General features: G+C 40.7%; 1 protein-coding gene across 1 annotated transcript in view; it reads left to right on the top strand.

Annotated features, from left to right (window-relative positions):
• LOC104412482 (histone-lysine N-methyltransferase 2C-like) overlaps nt 1–16,112 on the top strand; it is a gene marked incomplete at its 3' end in the record, with an annotated part of 87,303 nt that overhangs the window by 68,197 nt on the left and 2,994 nt on the right. The window contains 11 exon segments of the mRNA XM_010023216.1: nt 1,136–1,368; nt 4,395–6,092; nt 7,658–7,870; nt 8,314–8,478; nt 9,773–9,914; nt 10,651–10,798; nt 11,628–11,806; nt 11,926–12,080; nt 12,257–12,506; nt 13,091–13,230; nt 14,163–14,267. Of these exon segments, the coding sequence (XP_010021518.1) occupies nt 1,136–1,368; nt 4,395–6,092; nt 7,658–7,870; nt 8,314–8,478; nt 9,773–9,914; nt 10,651–10,798; nt 11,628–11,806; nt 11,926–12,080; nt 12,257–12,506; nt 13,091–13,230; nt 14,163–14,267 (3,428 nt within the window).

Raw genomic sequence — 16,112 nt, 5'->3', positions numbered from 1 at the left:
TGTTAATATTTCAGTACTTTCATTTGCACTTTCATGTTGCTCCCATCTGCAGTTACTTTCTGTCGTTCCCACTCAGTTGTCCCTTCAGGTTATGTGATTAGTTACGCAGAATTTATCACAGAAAGAATGGGCACCCCTCAAGACTGAATTGATTTAGTTAGAGTCAGTGGCTGTCTCTGCCATACAGACTGTTAAAGTAGAAAGTGATAGGGTCTAGAGCACAAGGAGGACATGGTTATATTGAAATCCTAGTGTCATGTAGGTGTCTTTATTAAACAGACTTCCTTTATAAGGAAGATCATGATTTCTGGCTGTCCAGCTCATTGCCACAGTGAGACCAGGAGACAAATGATATCACCATCAAACCTTCACTCTTGCCTTCTGCGCTTAGTGCAGATCAAGTTTTATCAGACATGATGGTTTTGCCTCTAGAAAAACATCTGAGAGCAATGGACTGCTCATGGCAGATGAGCATTTCTCTTTTGTAAAAAGAGTAATGTCTCAGTTACAGTCTAAATGAGAGTGCATTGTTTGTGGGTAGGAAAGGGCACTGGTGCTGAAGGCTCTGCCACAAAGTTATTTTTACAAGGACAGTATCTTTCTTTCATTTCACAAATACTTGATGAATGTTTATAATTTTTTTTTCTTAGAAGTAGTAATAAATATAGGTTTTATATGTACAAAAATCTTCTGCAAACAGTGGGATTAATGAGGCTCTTTCCTATAAATTTGTGTTCTTACTCCCTAATCTCTTTCCTTCTACCTGAGTACTTACTTCCAGAGGTCTTCCACATCCCCTCTTCTGTGGGAGAGCAGAGTACCACCAGGTTCTGTAGCTGCTTTCAAAGCTACGTTTGCTCACTGGTTAGCAAGTACACATTTACTGGCTAGACAGGAGGCTGATGTCTCTTGAAATGAAGGGACTATGTTAAAACTGCTTTCTCTGAATAAATGCAGTAATTTGGTTCTCTGTCTCCTTTACTCATGTCACTCCAAGAACTTAGTATTTCTTGAGATAGCAAACGCTCTGTCAAATCTGGCTGAACTTGACCAATGGTTTCTTCAAATAAGGAGGAAGCTTTGTCTCTAAAAAGTAGAATGAGATCATGTCATACTTAATTTCTCTTCTCTCTAGATGATTCACAAAGAAAGCAATATGAGGAATGGCTGCAAGAAACACAGCAGCTCCTTCAAATGCAACAGAAGTACCTTGAGGAGCAAATTGGAGCACACAGAAAATCAAAAAAGGCGCTCTCAGCAAAACAGCGTACAGCCAAGAAAGCTGGCCGTGAGTTTCCAGAGGAAGATGCAGAACAGCTGAAACATGTTACTGAGCAGCAAAGTATGGTCCAGAAACAGCTAGAACAGGTAAGCATCTGGAATCAAAACTGGTCACCTTAACACTCGGCTGTCATACTTGTAGGACTGTTTCCTTTAAATCTTCTAAAAAGCAAGTTGGAATGCTTGAATACAGTGGAGCTTATTTAAAGGGAGCCATCCCTATCATGTTTCGTATGTGTAACAGCATTGCTCTGGGTTGCGGATGACACTGGAATTGTAGGAGAGTATGCTGTGGCAAGCATTATGACAAAAAGCTGTCTTCATACTTTGGGAAGAGGGGACATTGCTTGGCAAAATGACTTGCAACAGAGTTCCTGGCACCATGAAAAGCATAAATGAAAGATTCAAAGGAAAGTCTAGCATGCGGGGCTTGGTTTCAGGCTTGAATGAGCCTCGTAATTCAAGTCTTTTTTCAGGTGTCCTTACATAAGCAGAACCTTTGGTTATATTCCAGTTAAATGTTACTGTTTGAAAATCTCTTTTCATAGTATCTTTAGTGTTAGTCTAGTTTTATGATATGTCTAGTTCCTAGATGCTGATCATCAGTGTGTGTTGCCTGTTACTGTATCATGGAATAATACAGGTCAAAGGGATATCTGGGGATCATCTAGTCTCCTGATCAAAGTAGAACTAGATTCATGGTTAAATCAGGTTGCTCAGCCAGCACCTTGTCAGTCAAGTCTCCAAGGGTAGAGATTTCCTAGCCTCTCTGGGACCCTGTTCCAATGTGTGCACTGGGATTTGTTTTTTTTTTCCTTTATATTCAATTAGAATTTCACCTGCTACATCTTGTAATTGTGATTATAGTAAGTGACACTGAAGCTAAACCTGTGATAGCTTTGATAAATCAATCTATGCTTTGGCAAACTGTACTGAATGCTGTGTTCCTCAAGACGTTGTTTATAAATTATCTGGCATGATTGTTAGAATAAGCTAGACCTCCTGAACATGAAAATACTTTAGAATTAGTAATATGAGGGGGAAAATTGGCAGCAAGCTGCTTGGAATGAGGTCCTAAGTGATATCTGACCCTCGAGTTCTTTCTCCTGTGTTGCTTCAAGACAAAGGGTGCACTGAGTAGAATATTACTTGGCTTGTCTTTTCACTGTGTGGAAGAGGGATGGAGCAGATAAATCATGTCTGCATCATTTCTTCCTTTTTCTTTTTTTTCTTTTTCCCTTCCACAGTGAATTACAAGTAGAATAAATGCAAAAAAAAAGTCATTTTAACCAGTCTTTATCATATAGTCTGGTCTTACCGGAGTTGAAGTAACAGCTGCTAATCATGACATTGCTGGCAGGTTAATTTAATGCCCCATGATTAAGGTTTTTTCATTTACCTTTTTTAAATTGAAGTTTCATATACTTCTGGTAAATACCCTCCACTCCCCTTCAAGCCACTGATTTAGACCAGTTATCCACATTGTAAGTAGCACTTTGTTACATACCTAGCAGGAGTTTTATTGAAGGATATTTTTAAGGATATTTGAAGCAATTCACCACTCTCTTAGATCAGATCAAGTAGTTTTTCTGTAATCAAGCTTCTGTTAGTTTTTGAAAAGGGCAGATTCTCTACATACAGAGAAAAGAGCTGTCAAATCCCCGTGAACTGCTCGTCCTGGACACAGGCGCAGAGAAACTGGAGCTGACTATGCAACACAAGCTTATGTCTGACAGAGTTATTAGCCCAGGCAGAGAGCTGTGCAGGCACTACCATATTGTCTCTGGGGCCATGGCAGCTTAAGTGCTTTGGTGTGGCACTGTGCCTGTGCTGATAAGCTCTGCCTTGTTCTCCCACGGACTGTTAAACCATCAGGTTGATATGCACAAGTCGGCTCAGTCCAGCTGGGTGTCGTTGGTGCTGGTCCTTTGAGATCCCACCTAATTCCGAGTACAGTCATGTGGCTGATCTACCGCTGCAGGTCCTGGCAGGGTGTAGTGGTTTGGATGCTTCATTCCATAGGCATACAGAGCCAGCACAGGTTTGGTGCTCTATATCCATGGAGAAGTCCTGGAGCACTGGATTGTGCAGTGCACATCCATCCAGTTGGTGGCTTTATGCAGTGCCACTGTTTATCTGGTAGAGTCAGTGCCAAGCCAGAGCTCATAAATTATCTTGGACCTGAAATTACTGTGTAAATAGCCTTTGGGGTGCATCTGTCCTGATTTTTGGAGTGTGTCCTGTGATATCTCTGTTATCCTGAGCTTTCTGGCTTGTTCCTTGCCCCAGATAAAGGAGAGTGTTGTCAAACATTTATAATTTTGTTACGGACTTTTTCTACCAGTACAAACAGCAAATGGAAGTTGTGGAAGTCATAATCTAATGAACAGAAGTGAGAGAGAGATTTTCCATAATGTACGTATCAGCGGATTACAAGTCCTTGTATTTTTTGAGAGGGCAGTGTAGTCAGGTATCTTCCGTGTTTCTGAATTGCTCTTTCTTGTCCGGTTGACACTTTCACGTCCTTCCCTTGGCTCCTCCTGCCTGCTTTAAAAATAAACCACTAGGTTTAATGTTTAATGTCCAAGTTGAGTTTATTTTCATCTTGAAAATTTTCAAGCAGCAGTTGCCATTTTCATCTGCTGTGTGACGTTTGAGGGGCTGCCTGTGAATAAATGGGAATCTACCCCACTGTTTTCCTGCAAACCTTTCCTTTCCAATTACATCTTCCAAAATTTTTTGCTGATCTGTGATGATCACCTATCTCTCTGTTCCCTTCTTTATGTCTGTTCCCAACTGTTACCCTGTGCATGGATAAGATCTATAGGACACGGATTACATTTGGTTTAGGTTTGTATATTCTCTTGCCCAGTGTAGTCTTGGTTTGTAATTAGAACTTGGAGGCACTGTTCTTTTTTCTAAACTTTTGGGATGGATGGTATTTCTAATGAAACAATAGCTATTTAGCCTTAAAAAGGGAGAGAAAATAAGACTGTGTTGAAATGCTATTTTCGCCTGAGGTTCATTGCTGAAATTATAATGGTGAGTTACATGTTTTATGCTACTTACAGTCAATACATGTCAGAGATGAATTATGGCTTTTTAATTTCCAGATTCGAAAGCAGCAGAAAGAGCATGCAGAACTGATTGAGGAATATCGAATCAAGCAGCAACAGCAGCAGCAGCAGTGTGGAATGGCACCCCATGCTATAATGCCAGGCGTCCAGGCTCAGCCACCAGTGGTTCCAGGAGGAACATCACCAGCAATGAACCAGCAGAACTTCCCCATGGTGGCACAACAGCTCCAGCATCAGCAGCATACCGTGGTAATCCCTGGGCAATCCACCCCAAACAGAATGCCAAATTTATCTGGATGGCAGTCTGCAAATACCCCTGCAAGTCACATGTCCATGAATCCAGCAAGGATGCAGCCTCCAATGACACCGTTGCCCATTACGCCTGGTACACCAGCTCCTGTGCCTGGTCCAAATGCAACTGCACAGTCAGGGCCACCACCAAGGGTGGAGTTTGAGGACAATAATCCTTTTAGTGAAAGCTTTCAGGAGCGGGAAAGGAAGGAGCGTTTACGGGAGCAACAGGAGCGGCAGCGCATTCAGCTTATGCAGGAAGTAGATCGACAGAGGGCTTTACAGCAGCGCATGGAACTAGAACAGCACAGTATGATAGGGTCTGAATTAAATAACAAAACATCCTTATCTCAGATACCTTTCTTTAATTCTGATCTACCTTGTGATTTCATACAAACTCCGCGACCTCTTCAGCAATCTCCACAGCATCAACAGCAGCAGATGGGGCAAATTCTGCAGCAGGGTTCCGTGACCTCGCCTCCTGCCACGAATTTCATGCAAAGCAGTGAGCGAAGGCCAGTGGGATCTACAGCCTTTGGACCTGACACATCTGCTGTTCCAGGTGGAGCCCCTAGTTTCCATAACGTAAAACAAACTCACGGGAATCTCCCTGGGGCTACCTTTATGCAGAACCAAGTCAGGCCTCCATTTGCTTCCACTGTACCTTCATCTACAGTACTCGGTAGCGGTGCCTCATGTGGGTCGGACACTAGCGTGCCCCAGGCAACAAACTTCCCTGGATCAAGCCAGTCTCTCATACAGCTGTATTCTGACATAATCCCTGAAGAGAAAGGAAAAAAGAAAAGGACACGAAAGAAGAAAAAGGACGACGATGCTGAGTCAATAAAAGCCCCGTCAACTCCACATTCAGATATAACGGCACCATCAACTCCAACCGTTTCGGATTCTACCTCCACCCCCACAGTGAACACCCCCAATGAACTTTCCCGTCATCAAGACGAACAAGAGTCAGTGGAGTTAACGGGCCCATCAACATCAAGTGCAGGAGAGACCCAGGCCTCTCCAGAGCTGGAATGTAAGCTCCCCAGCAGCAGTCTGCCACAGAAACAGCCGAGTGTAAATACAGAGACTGAAAAGGCTAAAGCAGATACACCTGCCAGCATGCAAGAGGTTAAACTAGAAAAGGCAGAAACTGATCAGTGCTCGGATCAAGCTGAGCCTAAACCTGAAAATCCAAACAGTATTAAGGTGGAAGAAGATAAGGTCACATCACAGCCTGCCTCTTCAGCTCAGAGTCCAGCACAACCACCCAGCGTTCCAGCAGCAAAAGGGGAGTCAGGGAACGAATTGCTGAAACACCTGCTTAAAAATAAGAAGTCCTCATCTCTTCTAAATCAGAAATCCGAGAGCAGCGGCCGAACAGAAGAGGAGGCTTCTGGGGATAAAAAGCTAGCAGAGAAGCCCAATCCAGCTGAAGGAATGGTGAGCCTGTTACTGGTTTTGTTATACAGTGGTCATCAACAGTCAAAGGCTAGTTTGTGCTTTACCACAGGCATTTGTGAAGAGGTGAAGAGATAACCTACCTGCACAAAGATGGAATAAACAGCTTTCAGGAATTTCTTGCCTCCCTTCCTGCCTTTTCTGCATGAGTAAATCATCTGTGTTGCAAAAAGAACAAATTTTAACACGACTTCATAGATCAATATATCAGAAATTATTAAAACAGAAAAAAAACCCCATTTTTTTTCTATAGATAATCCTCTTAAATAATGCCACTTCCTAGTATTTACCAAGATTATGGCAAGATTTTACAGTATGACTCTATTACCTACTCTGTGTTTCTGAACAGTATACGGATGTCTGTATGCTGCTTGCTTCTGTGACTCCACCTTTGCAGAGGCACAGGGCTGGGCATCACACCCCTTCATCTGCACCATTTGGAGTGTTTGGTGAATGAACCAGTTCCAAGCTCTGTTTTTCCCTGTGAAAATCGTATACTGTCTCTAATTTTAGTAGAGACCATGCTCTAATGCTCTAGGTTTTTTTAACAAAAGTGTGAAATTGTTAAATCTCCTAAAATTGCTGGATTTCTGTGTTAAATATTTCTTTAATTAATTTTACTTTAATGGAGAAGAGCATTAACTCTCTATATTAACGCCATTATGAGATTTAATAATTTATAAAGTTCTTCAAAGCAGACCTAAAGAAAACTCTTCTGTGGAGGTAGGATACACTCAGATTTGTTGATCATTTTATTGTAATCTTCCACCTCTTCTCAGTTTTGTTTCCTGACTGTCTAATCTCTAAATACATCCTTGAAAAAAAACTTAAACACATTCAAAATGAATAAATACTGATAAAAACAAAGGTAACTTGGGTACAGAGTTAAAGATCCACAGTCAAAACATATGACAGGAACAGTGGTGAGAGTATTTGTGGTAGGGGTTGTGTAGAGCTGTTTAAAATAATAATTGATAAAAGAAATTGGGCTTCCTTTTAGCTTGCTGCTGTCTCTTGCGTTACCACGTCCTGTTCGATTGCTTCTACACAACTATCCTCTTTTGTGAAGAATGGCTTTGCAAATTCATCCTGAAAGTATTTAAAAAATGGTACAATCCAGAAGCATTTCACAATACTGGTTTTGTTTCTAACCTCAAAATACATTTGTATTACATTAACTTAAATATAAACTTCTTTCCTGTAACCAGTGTGCCTTTCGTTGTGCCCTTGTGAAAACCTCTAAGGCTGCATGCACATGTAACTTCATTTTAGAGGTATTCAAAAGAAAATGTTCCTTGTCTGTGAGGTTTTGGTGATGTTTTCAGATGTCAGTAGTGTTAATGATAAGTCATAATTCTGTGTGTAGGGACAGTACAGCAGTTAGAGTTGCGAGTGAGACAGCAAACTAAACAAACCGTAAAATACAGTTTCTTATCGATGAGATTTATTACACTATGTGTGTTCTTCTAGACTGTTGTGCAGTAAACTTGAATCAACCGTATATTAAAATGTCAAAAATTCTGCTTCACTTTCTTCTTTTATACCAGCAAACTGCAGGAAACCAGTTGCAAAGTGCATTTGGGTGTAGTAACAGCCAGCTTCAGAGAACAGATGTAGGACCTGAAACCAAGAAGCAGAGAAATAAGCGAACTCAGAGGACAGGAGAGAAAGCAGCTCCTCGGTCCAAGAAAAGAAAAAAAGAGGAAGAAGAAAAGCAAGCTGTTTACCCCAACGCTGATACGTTCATCCAGTTAAAACAGGTAGGCATGCAGATGCTGGGTCATGCATCAAGAGGACACTTCTAAAAGTGGGCTTCTCATGATGTGAAGTTGATCATTAGGTTTGAGTTACAGGGTGGAGAAACTGAAGACTTCCATGAAACTAGGAAATTTAAGATTTTGGGTTTTTTTTTCAATTTGGAAGATCTACTGACACAGCAGACGTTTGGTAGTCTCAAAGCCATGGGGTTCCTGTCAGCTCTGGCAGCCTCTGTGGCTGAACTGGCAGGAGCCAGAGCTGTGGCTCTGACTGGCAGGAGACCACCTTCCTTAACAGAGAGGCCTGTGTTTGACAGAGTTTTCTGATAGTGGGTAAACTCCAGTTATTCTTTTAAATTAGAAACCACTCTACTAATGTTCGGAGATATGCAGTGCTTCTCTGTAGTAGTCACATTCATTTCTAACTTCTTTTTCTTTTAATACAGCAGCTTTCTCTTCTGCCTTTGGTGGAACCAATAATTGGAGTGAGCTTTGCCCACTTTCTTCCTTACGGCAGTGGCCAGCTAAATGGTGGAAATCGACTTGTAGGAAGCTTTGGCAGTGCTACTCTTGATGGAGCTTCAGATTACTACTCCCAGCTCATTTACAAGGTACGGTTTTAATCTGGATTTCCATTGTGTGCTCTCTGTGGGAGAAGAAGTTCATGTCGTTTTTATTACTACTAGTCAGTTGGAGTTCCTGCCTTTATGCAACCAGAAGAAAATAATTTTCTGTTGCTAGACTAGATAGACAGTGCAGTGATGAAACAATCACCATTGTTTTACTCCCTGAAAATGGAAATCAGTTCTGGAAACTGTGTTGTAAACTAATTAAAAACTACAAGTATTTCTTTTATGAACGCATGCTAAATAGTGAAAATTGTAATTACAGTTTTATGGAGCAGAAAAGGCTGAATTCTCAGTACTTTGCAAAGTCATTGAGAGCATTAAAGCGTTTCTTAATGTGAATTAAATGGAAAATAGACTTTCCTTATGTGTCCACTAAGCCCTAACTAAGAACCTGAGAACTCTGAACAAAATAGACTGTTTGTTGATGAGCTAATAACCCACTGAACTCAAAACTCGGTCTCTTAAGATCAGAGGGGTGGTATTGGGAGAGCAATAAGATAGTGAACAAACAGAATCAAATTTGCTGCTTGGCTACCCTAATACAAAAACTTTAGTAAGTTATTAAAACCCAGTGGTGTTTACTCCAGCATTCTGTGGCATGTAAGCTCAGAATGTGACCCAGCAGAAAGAGTGGCCAAAATGAATAGGTTTAGCTTTGTAGGCATGACTGTAGCAAGAACAGATACTGAAGTTCTCATTTAATTTTTGGTTAAAATATGGGCAGTTAAGCCCATAGCGAGAGGTAGCCTGGAGTGTGAATTTGCGGAGTATCTGCTTCCCCATGGTAACTGCTTCAGTGAAAGCTCATCCTGTGCTAAGGTGCTACCTTTTAGTGAAAATGTGGTAAGCTGACTTGGTGATGGAGAGTCACTGTGGAATAGCTCTTCCAGTCCTAAGTTCAGATCTATGTTTAAACTGTAGGAATGTGTTGGGGCTTCCAAACCATTCCTAAGAATGTTCTTTGTGCTTTTTTGTAAATAATTCAGCTATATCTTTTTTCAGTAATGTATACTCCTTGTGTAAACTATTTCTCTGATAATATCATTGATAGTATCAATGAAAAGATTGATATTATCAAAAAAAGCAAAGTATTGTGTCTTTTATAGTAGATACTTCAATGTATTTGGTCACCTACTTGAGAATTAACTATCACTGCTTATCAGTTCTACCTCTGGGTGTAAAAATACGTGAGTGGGTTATGTTATTTAGTAGTAGAACAAGGCAAGTTTTCACCTGGTGTTCCATGGCTGATTCGCGGTCCTTTCATCTCATGCAGCAGAACAATCTGAGCAATCCCCCGACACCCCCAGCCTCTCTCCCTCCCACACCACCTCCCGTGGCATGCCAGAAGTTGGTAAACGGCTTCGCAACCACTGAGGAACTTGCTGGCAAGGCTGGTATGTTAGGAGGTCATGATGGTAAGACTAATACGTATTGCTTCCATAATAACGAGTCAAGTTTGTAGCAAATTACAAAATAGGTAACTGGGATGCTTGTCAGTTGCTGTAGTGTTCTTTTGTAACACCAGCATGCCTACACTCTTTAAGGTTGCAGTTATTATCATCTAGCTTTATTTTACACCAGTGTAATGTCAGATGATAGCCTTTTCCCTCTTCCCGTTTGAAAACATATTGAGAGCTGGAAGCATGCTTAGGAAATGAAAAAGAAAACCTTAAAATCATTTCTTTATGTCCAGTACAACTGACTAACCAGTTAGTTGAGTGAGCTCAAAAGCAGGTTATGCAAAATTTATTGTCAGCAGGCTTTGTATGTAGTCAGTACGTATTCTCTGATGCTAGTAATTTGGTCAATTAAAAGTGCTTTCTAGTAAATGAAACCTTATGCTGCCTTTTCATAGGGACTGTTTTCCTTTATTACTAAAAAGTTGTCGATTGTTCTCCGCATTGAACCAGACATCCTCTCATAGTGGCAGGGGGGGCCCCCTTTTTTCTCCTCTTTCTGCTCAAAATGTGCGGGTTTTGTAACTCTGTAGATTGATCACGAATGGTTAAAAATTTCTGAGCTACAAGAGGATGAGAGTGGTGTTACCATCTGCTGTAATGCCTTGGTTGTATCAAGCCACCAACACGCAGAAGGTATGTCAATGGAAGAGCTGTACAGATGTCTCATTGTGCTGTCCGTTTCTGTTTCTAGTTACCAAAGCTCTGGGACCAAAGCAGTTCCAGTTGCCTTTCAGACCACAAGATGATTTACTAGCAAGAGCAATGGCTCAGGGCCCTAAAACTGTGGACGTTCCTGCTTCACTTCCAACACCACCTCACAACAATCAGGAGGAGTTAAGGTAGGTTTTCCTTGACATCTTCAAAAACATACTTGAAGCAGATTCTGTCGTCTTTTAATAGGAGATGAGACTGTGTAAAGAAACAAAACGTGTCATGCACAGGCAGTGCAGAGAACAATAATGGGATGATTTTTCCTGGTTAACTCTTAACATTCCACACGTAGAGAGCAGCATAGTAAAATAGGTGACTTCTGCTATTGCTAGGTTCTGTTGTTAAGAATTCATTACCTTGCTCTCTTGAAAGTGGAAGAAAACTACCAACTGGTATTTTTCCTGGAGCAGCATGGTACTGTTGAATGATGACAGTACATGACTGCTGTACCAGACAGCAGGACTGTGCAAGAGACAGCCTGAAAACTCCCCAGCTCTGCTCAGTTTCTGTTACCATGTGAGGAATGCTTGCTAGAACTTGAGTCTCCCTACGAAGAACTTTCCTTTTGCTTCCCTTTCACTTGACTAACCAGAAGTTGAGTGTCCTTAAAGTCTGTGTATGGATAAGGGGGGGTGGACCAGTGAATACGCTTAAACTAAAAAGTTTAAATGTTAGATCCTCATTTTTTACACAGATAGGTGGAGACATGGGGAACGGACAGTTCTGTGGTGGAGCCTGGGCTTTGTTAGTTCCTTTGTTTTTCTTAATGTATCTTTCCCAAGAAACCACCATGTGCAGTGGAGTCTGAGATACCCAGAAGCAAAGGCCTGCCATGTAATTGCATTTCATGACTAGTAGCAAGAAACAAGTTCATTATAGCTCCATCATGATTTATATTTTGGCTTACCAAAAGTTTTTGGTCCATTTCCAAAACAGCTTTTTGGGGTTTTGTTCCAGGGTTCAAGATCACTGTGAGGACAGGGATACTCCTGACAGCTTTGTTCCTTCTTCCTCTCCTGAAAGTGTGGTGGGAATGGAAATTAGTAGGTATCCAGACTTGTCGGTTGTAAAGGAGGAGAACCCAGAACCTGTACCATCTCCCATCATTCCCATCCTGCCTAGCAGTACTGGAAAAGGTGAGACTGCAGCAGAGCAAACAGTTAAAACTAGGTTTGTTGGGTTTTTTTGGTTAGGTTTTTTTGCTTGCGTTCACATGTGTGTAGGATTAACCTGGTGTATTTTATTTTCCTTTCAGGTTCAGAAGCCAAAAGGAACTACATAAAATCAGAACCCGGTTCCGGAGCATTACCTGGTTCTGGTTTCTTTGCCTCTCAACTTGGACCATCCCAGAATGGTCCTAAATCTGGCCTTATATCTGTAGCAATTACTTTGCATCCCACTGCTGCTGAGGTACAAGAAATAAGCTTCTATTACATATGTAAAGTACCAAGAGTAGTTAAGATATTTTATACGTAGTGAACCTGAAGGGGTTATAGCATAGTACAGTAAAGCAGCTGTTGCAGTCTTCCAGTAATTTATATTGCTGTCTGATGAAAACAAAGGTATGTTTTTATTATTGTTTTTAGAACATTAGCAGCGTTGTAGCAGCATTCTCCAACCTGCTCCACGTCAGAATTCCCAACAGTTACGAGGTTAGTAATGCTCCAGATGTCCCATCCTCCATGGCAACCGCCAGCAGTCACAGAGTGAACCCATCCATGGAGTACAGGCAAAGCTTACTACAGGGTCCTCAGGCAGGAGCCATGGGACCTGCCAGGATCGTAGGGTCTTACGGACTGAAGCAACCTAATGTGCCCTTTCCTGCAAACAGCAATGGTGAGTGGGCATCAGTTCAAGTTTTTAATACCAAAATTTTGGGTCAGTATTAATGCATTTCAGCCACATAAATTCATGCCCTAGCATTGAATAATTGATTCTTATTCTGAATAGTATTTTTCTCTTATTACATGAACATGATCAGTACATGTGGACCTGCTCCTGATGTTAACTATAATTTTATAGGTCTCATCCATCTCTGATTTCCATTGTGTTTTCTACATCGCTGTCAGTGAGGTATTTCCTCCAGTAGTTCCCAACATTATTAGTTGGGGGTTTTTGTCCAGTCTGATTTTAAATCCATCGTTCAGAAAGATTGTTCCTGTGCTGGAAAACTTGATGTAGTTAAAGCATGTATTTCTACGTTGGTTTAGTTACTCATTTCTTACACAAGAACATATTTTTGCCTTCTTGTTCATGCAGTTGGTTTTGGTCTAGTTTAAATAATTTCCCTGTCAGGATGTAGTTTAAAGTTTGCCCTGTCCAGGAGGATGTTACTCCTCAAGACCACTGAAGAATACTGTGACTTCTTATAAATATGGTTTAATTTGATACAGCTTCTAACAGACTTACCTGTTTTGTAGGTATAGCTGGCTATAAGGATCACAGTCAGAATATTGCAGAAGGCTCAGCACTGAGACCTCGGTGGTGCTCTCATTGCAAAGTTGTGGTTCTTGGCAGTGGTGTGCGGAAGTCCTTCAAAGACCTGCCTTTCCTTAAACAGGTACTGCAGTGTAATGGTGAATGAGCAGGCAAAGGCAACAAAGACTACTGCTTGTCATGCCGACTGGTACCACTTCCAGGTTTCTCTGTGTGTGTCCAGGATGGGACATTCAAGTATGTTTGTAGTACAAATAAGAAATGGCACCAGTTGTTATTTATAAACATGAATGTCAGTAAATTTCATAAAATAATTCCTATGGCAATTATTTTATAATAATTACAGCAATTTCCTAAATTCTGCTACTGACCACCTTCCATGGCCACTTCAGGGAACTTAGTTCAGAATGAGCTTATTTGTGAGGCAGTGTCATATTGCTGTGTCAGGAAGTATTCAGAGAGCAGGAATACTTGTACCCTTTGTGAGCAGGCATCAGGTTTCAGTCTCAGTTTCTTGTATTCACGTTGGGAACTGTCATTCATTGAGAAAGAACCATTGCTCTTTCAGTGAGATTGAGATAATTATGCAACCAAGGTATATAGTCAAAATTTGTATACAAAAGTAATGGGTTCGTGTAGTCAGAGCAGCACTGAATTCCCAGTAATGTTTTGCAGATGGATCACTAGATAAAACAGTGTGATCTGTCTTTGATTAGGCTGAAACGACATGTTCTTTCACCACCTGAAGATAAAAGAAATGGATTTTACTTTGCAAGTGTGCCTATGGAGCAGATGGGTGCATGCTATAGAATGCTTTATTTTGATGCTTAAACTTCTGTTAATGGCAAGAAATGCTGAAGAACAAGGTTTGTAGGTGGTGATAACGTTAGATCTGTCAAATAATCAAGTATTTATATCACAGTATTGCTCGTTATTTCACAAATGTTCTACAGATAAAGAGTTTGTAGCCAGATCGTTGACTTGTTTCATTCCACTTAATATGTGAAGAATGATATTAAAATGCACTTCTGAGAATCTTCTGTGTTTGATTCCTAGGATTCCCAAGAAGGCTCTGATAAAATGAAGGACATTGTATTCTGTAGCAACAACTGCTTTGTTCTTTATTCAGCAGCTGTGCAAGCAAAAAACTCAGAGAACAAAGTAAGTATCAAATGCTGGTAGACCCTAGTGAGCAGAAATGACTGCAGGTAGTTTTTCAACAGTAAAGGGGCGAAGGGGAAGTTTGCACTTCATTCTACAGGTTTATAAGTTAATTGCTCTTTGTTTAGACACTGAGATTCTGAACCAGCAGCTTGAAGTAAAATTCATATTTGTGTAACTTCCATCATGACAGAGATGCAGGGCAGAACAGCAGCCACCATGTGCTGTCCTCACTGGCTTTGAAGATGCAGTCTCAAAAAAGTAGTCATTTAAGTTTTCTGGGCATTGTACAAAACCACAGATACATCTTTAAGGGCTATAATTCTGCATTTTGATTTGGCTTTTACAGTAAAAAACCCCAAATAAATACATAACTGTGCAAATAATAACTGAACAGCAAGTTTGCAAAAAAAATACTTTTATTTGTTCAGCGTAACTGGAAAAATACAATCCTGTTCATCACTTTATTTGGGCAAAGCTGCCATTTTAAAGCATTAATTGCTGAAACACTAGTAAAACACCTGCTGACAGTGAAGAGGGAAAAGTGGACTTGGGCCACAGATTTTTCTCAGGTTGGCCAGGACAGTACACTGTAGTTTTCTACCTGCAGACCCTGCAAGGTAGAAAGTCCCCCCCTTAGGGGAACTCAGCACTTCCACAGAGGGCATTATTTCTTGCTAAATCCAGGTTCATTCATTCCGTTTCAAAGGAAGGGAATTTAAATTTATCTCTGTTTGTTCAATCATTAAAAGTGGAATAGTTTTCATTCAAGACAAAATGATCCTGCTAAGTTTTATTTTCTCATAGATAATATTTTTTACTACTCCTTTTAACTGCTTCAGTGTGGTTTCTACTTCTAGTTCAGATGTGCCTTTTTTTTCCCCCTAAACCAATGGACGAACAGGCCTTGTGCTTCAGGCATTACCTGGTTAATGCTTTCTCATAGTCCTGTATTTACTGTAGAATTTGCTGCCTCACTTCAAGTACATCCTGGTTGAGTTGGTTTTTTTTTCAGAAGAAATTAAAAATAATCCATACCTGAAGGAGAAGATGAATGAGTGATACCTCCATATCCTTGTAGTGTCCCTTGTAGCTCGTCTTTGCTAGTATTTAAACAGGGTAAATACTGTACAAGTATTTCTGTACAAGTGCATCAGCACGTACGTCAGTAAGTTAATTAAATGCCATCTTCAGGCTCTTGATCCTCTCATTCACTCTTTCAGGATTAATCATACAAACCACATTAGGAGCTTTTAAATGTAAACTTCCTTTGTTCTTGTTTCCTCTCCTTTTTGTTTTGGTTTGGTTTTTAACAAATCTCTGCAGGTGTAATTCCTGCTTTCTGTGAGTGAATAGTAAAAGTCCTCAAGGTAAATCTAATCTAGAGCTCTGCAGGAATTTCCTCCTCACTTGTTACCAGAAAAACACGTGGCATTAATTCCAGATCTTCCCCTTCTACCAAATAACAGGATTCTTACTCCTTAAATGAATTCTGTGACCCATATTTTAAAGTTACTTTGTGTTGTCACCAAACTAAGAATACCTAAGAATGAACCCTGTCAGTTAGCTCCTCTAGGGCAACTGAGTAGTTTTTCATTCATAACCTGAACAAAGGATTCTTTGTGTACTTTCCCTTATTTATTGAGGGGCACCAAGTTCTAGGCTAACTGGGGGAACTCCTGTGCTCCATATCCTGGCACAAGCTGTGATAATGCAGGAGAGGGTAATTTCCATCCTGCTCTGTTGCTGCAGTGTGATTTTAGGTATTCTGAGTAGGCTTTTCCATACTGACCTGCCAGCATTTTCAGGCTACATCTAAGGGATAACACTGGGATTTTTATCTTA

Source organism: Nestor notabilis, unplaced genomic scaffold (genome assembly GCF_000696875.1).
Source record: "Nestor notabilis isolate BGI_N333 unplaced genomic scaffold, ASM69687v1 scaffold12671, whole genome shotgun sequence".
NCBI lineage: Eukaryota > Metazoa > Chordata > Aves > Psittaciformes > Psittacidae > Nestor > Nestor notabilis.
This window is presented reverse-complemented; position numbering and strand designations above follow the sequence as displayed.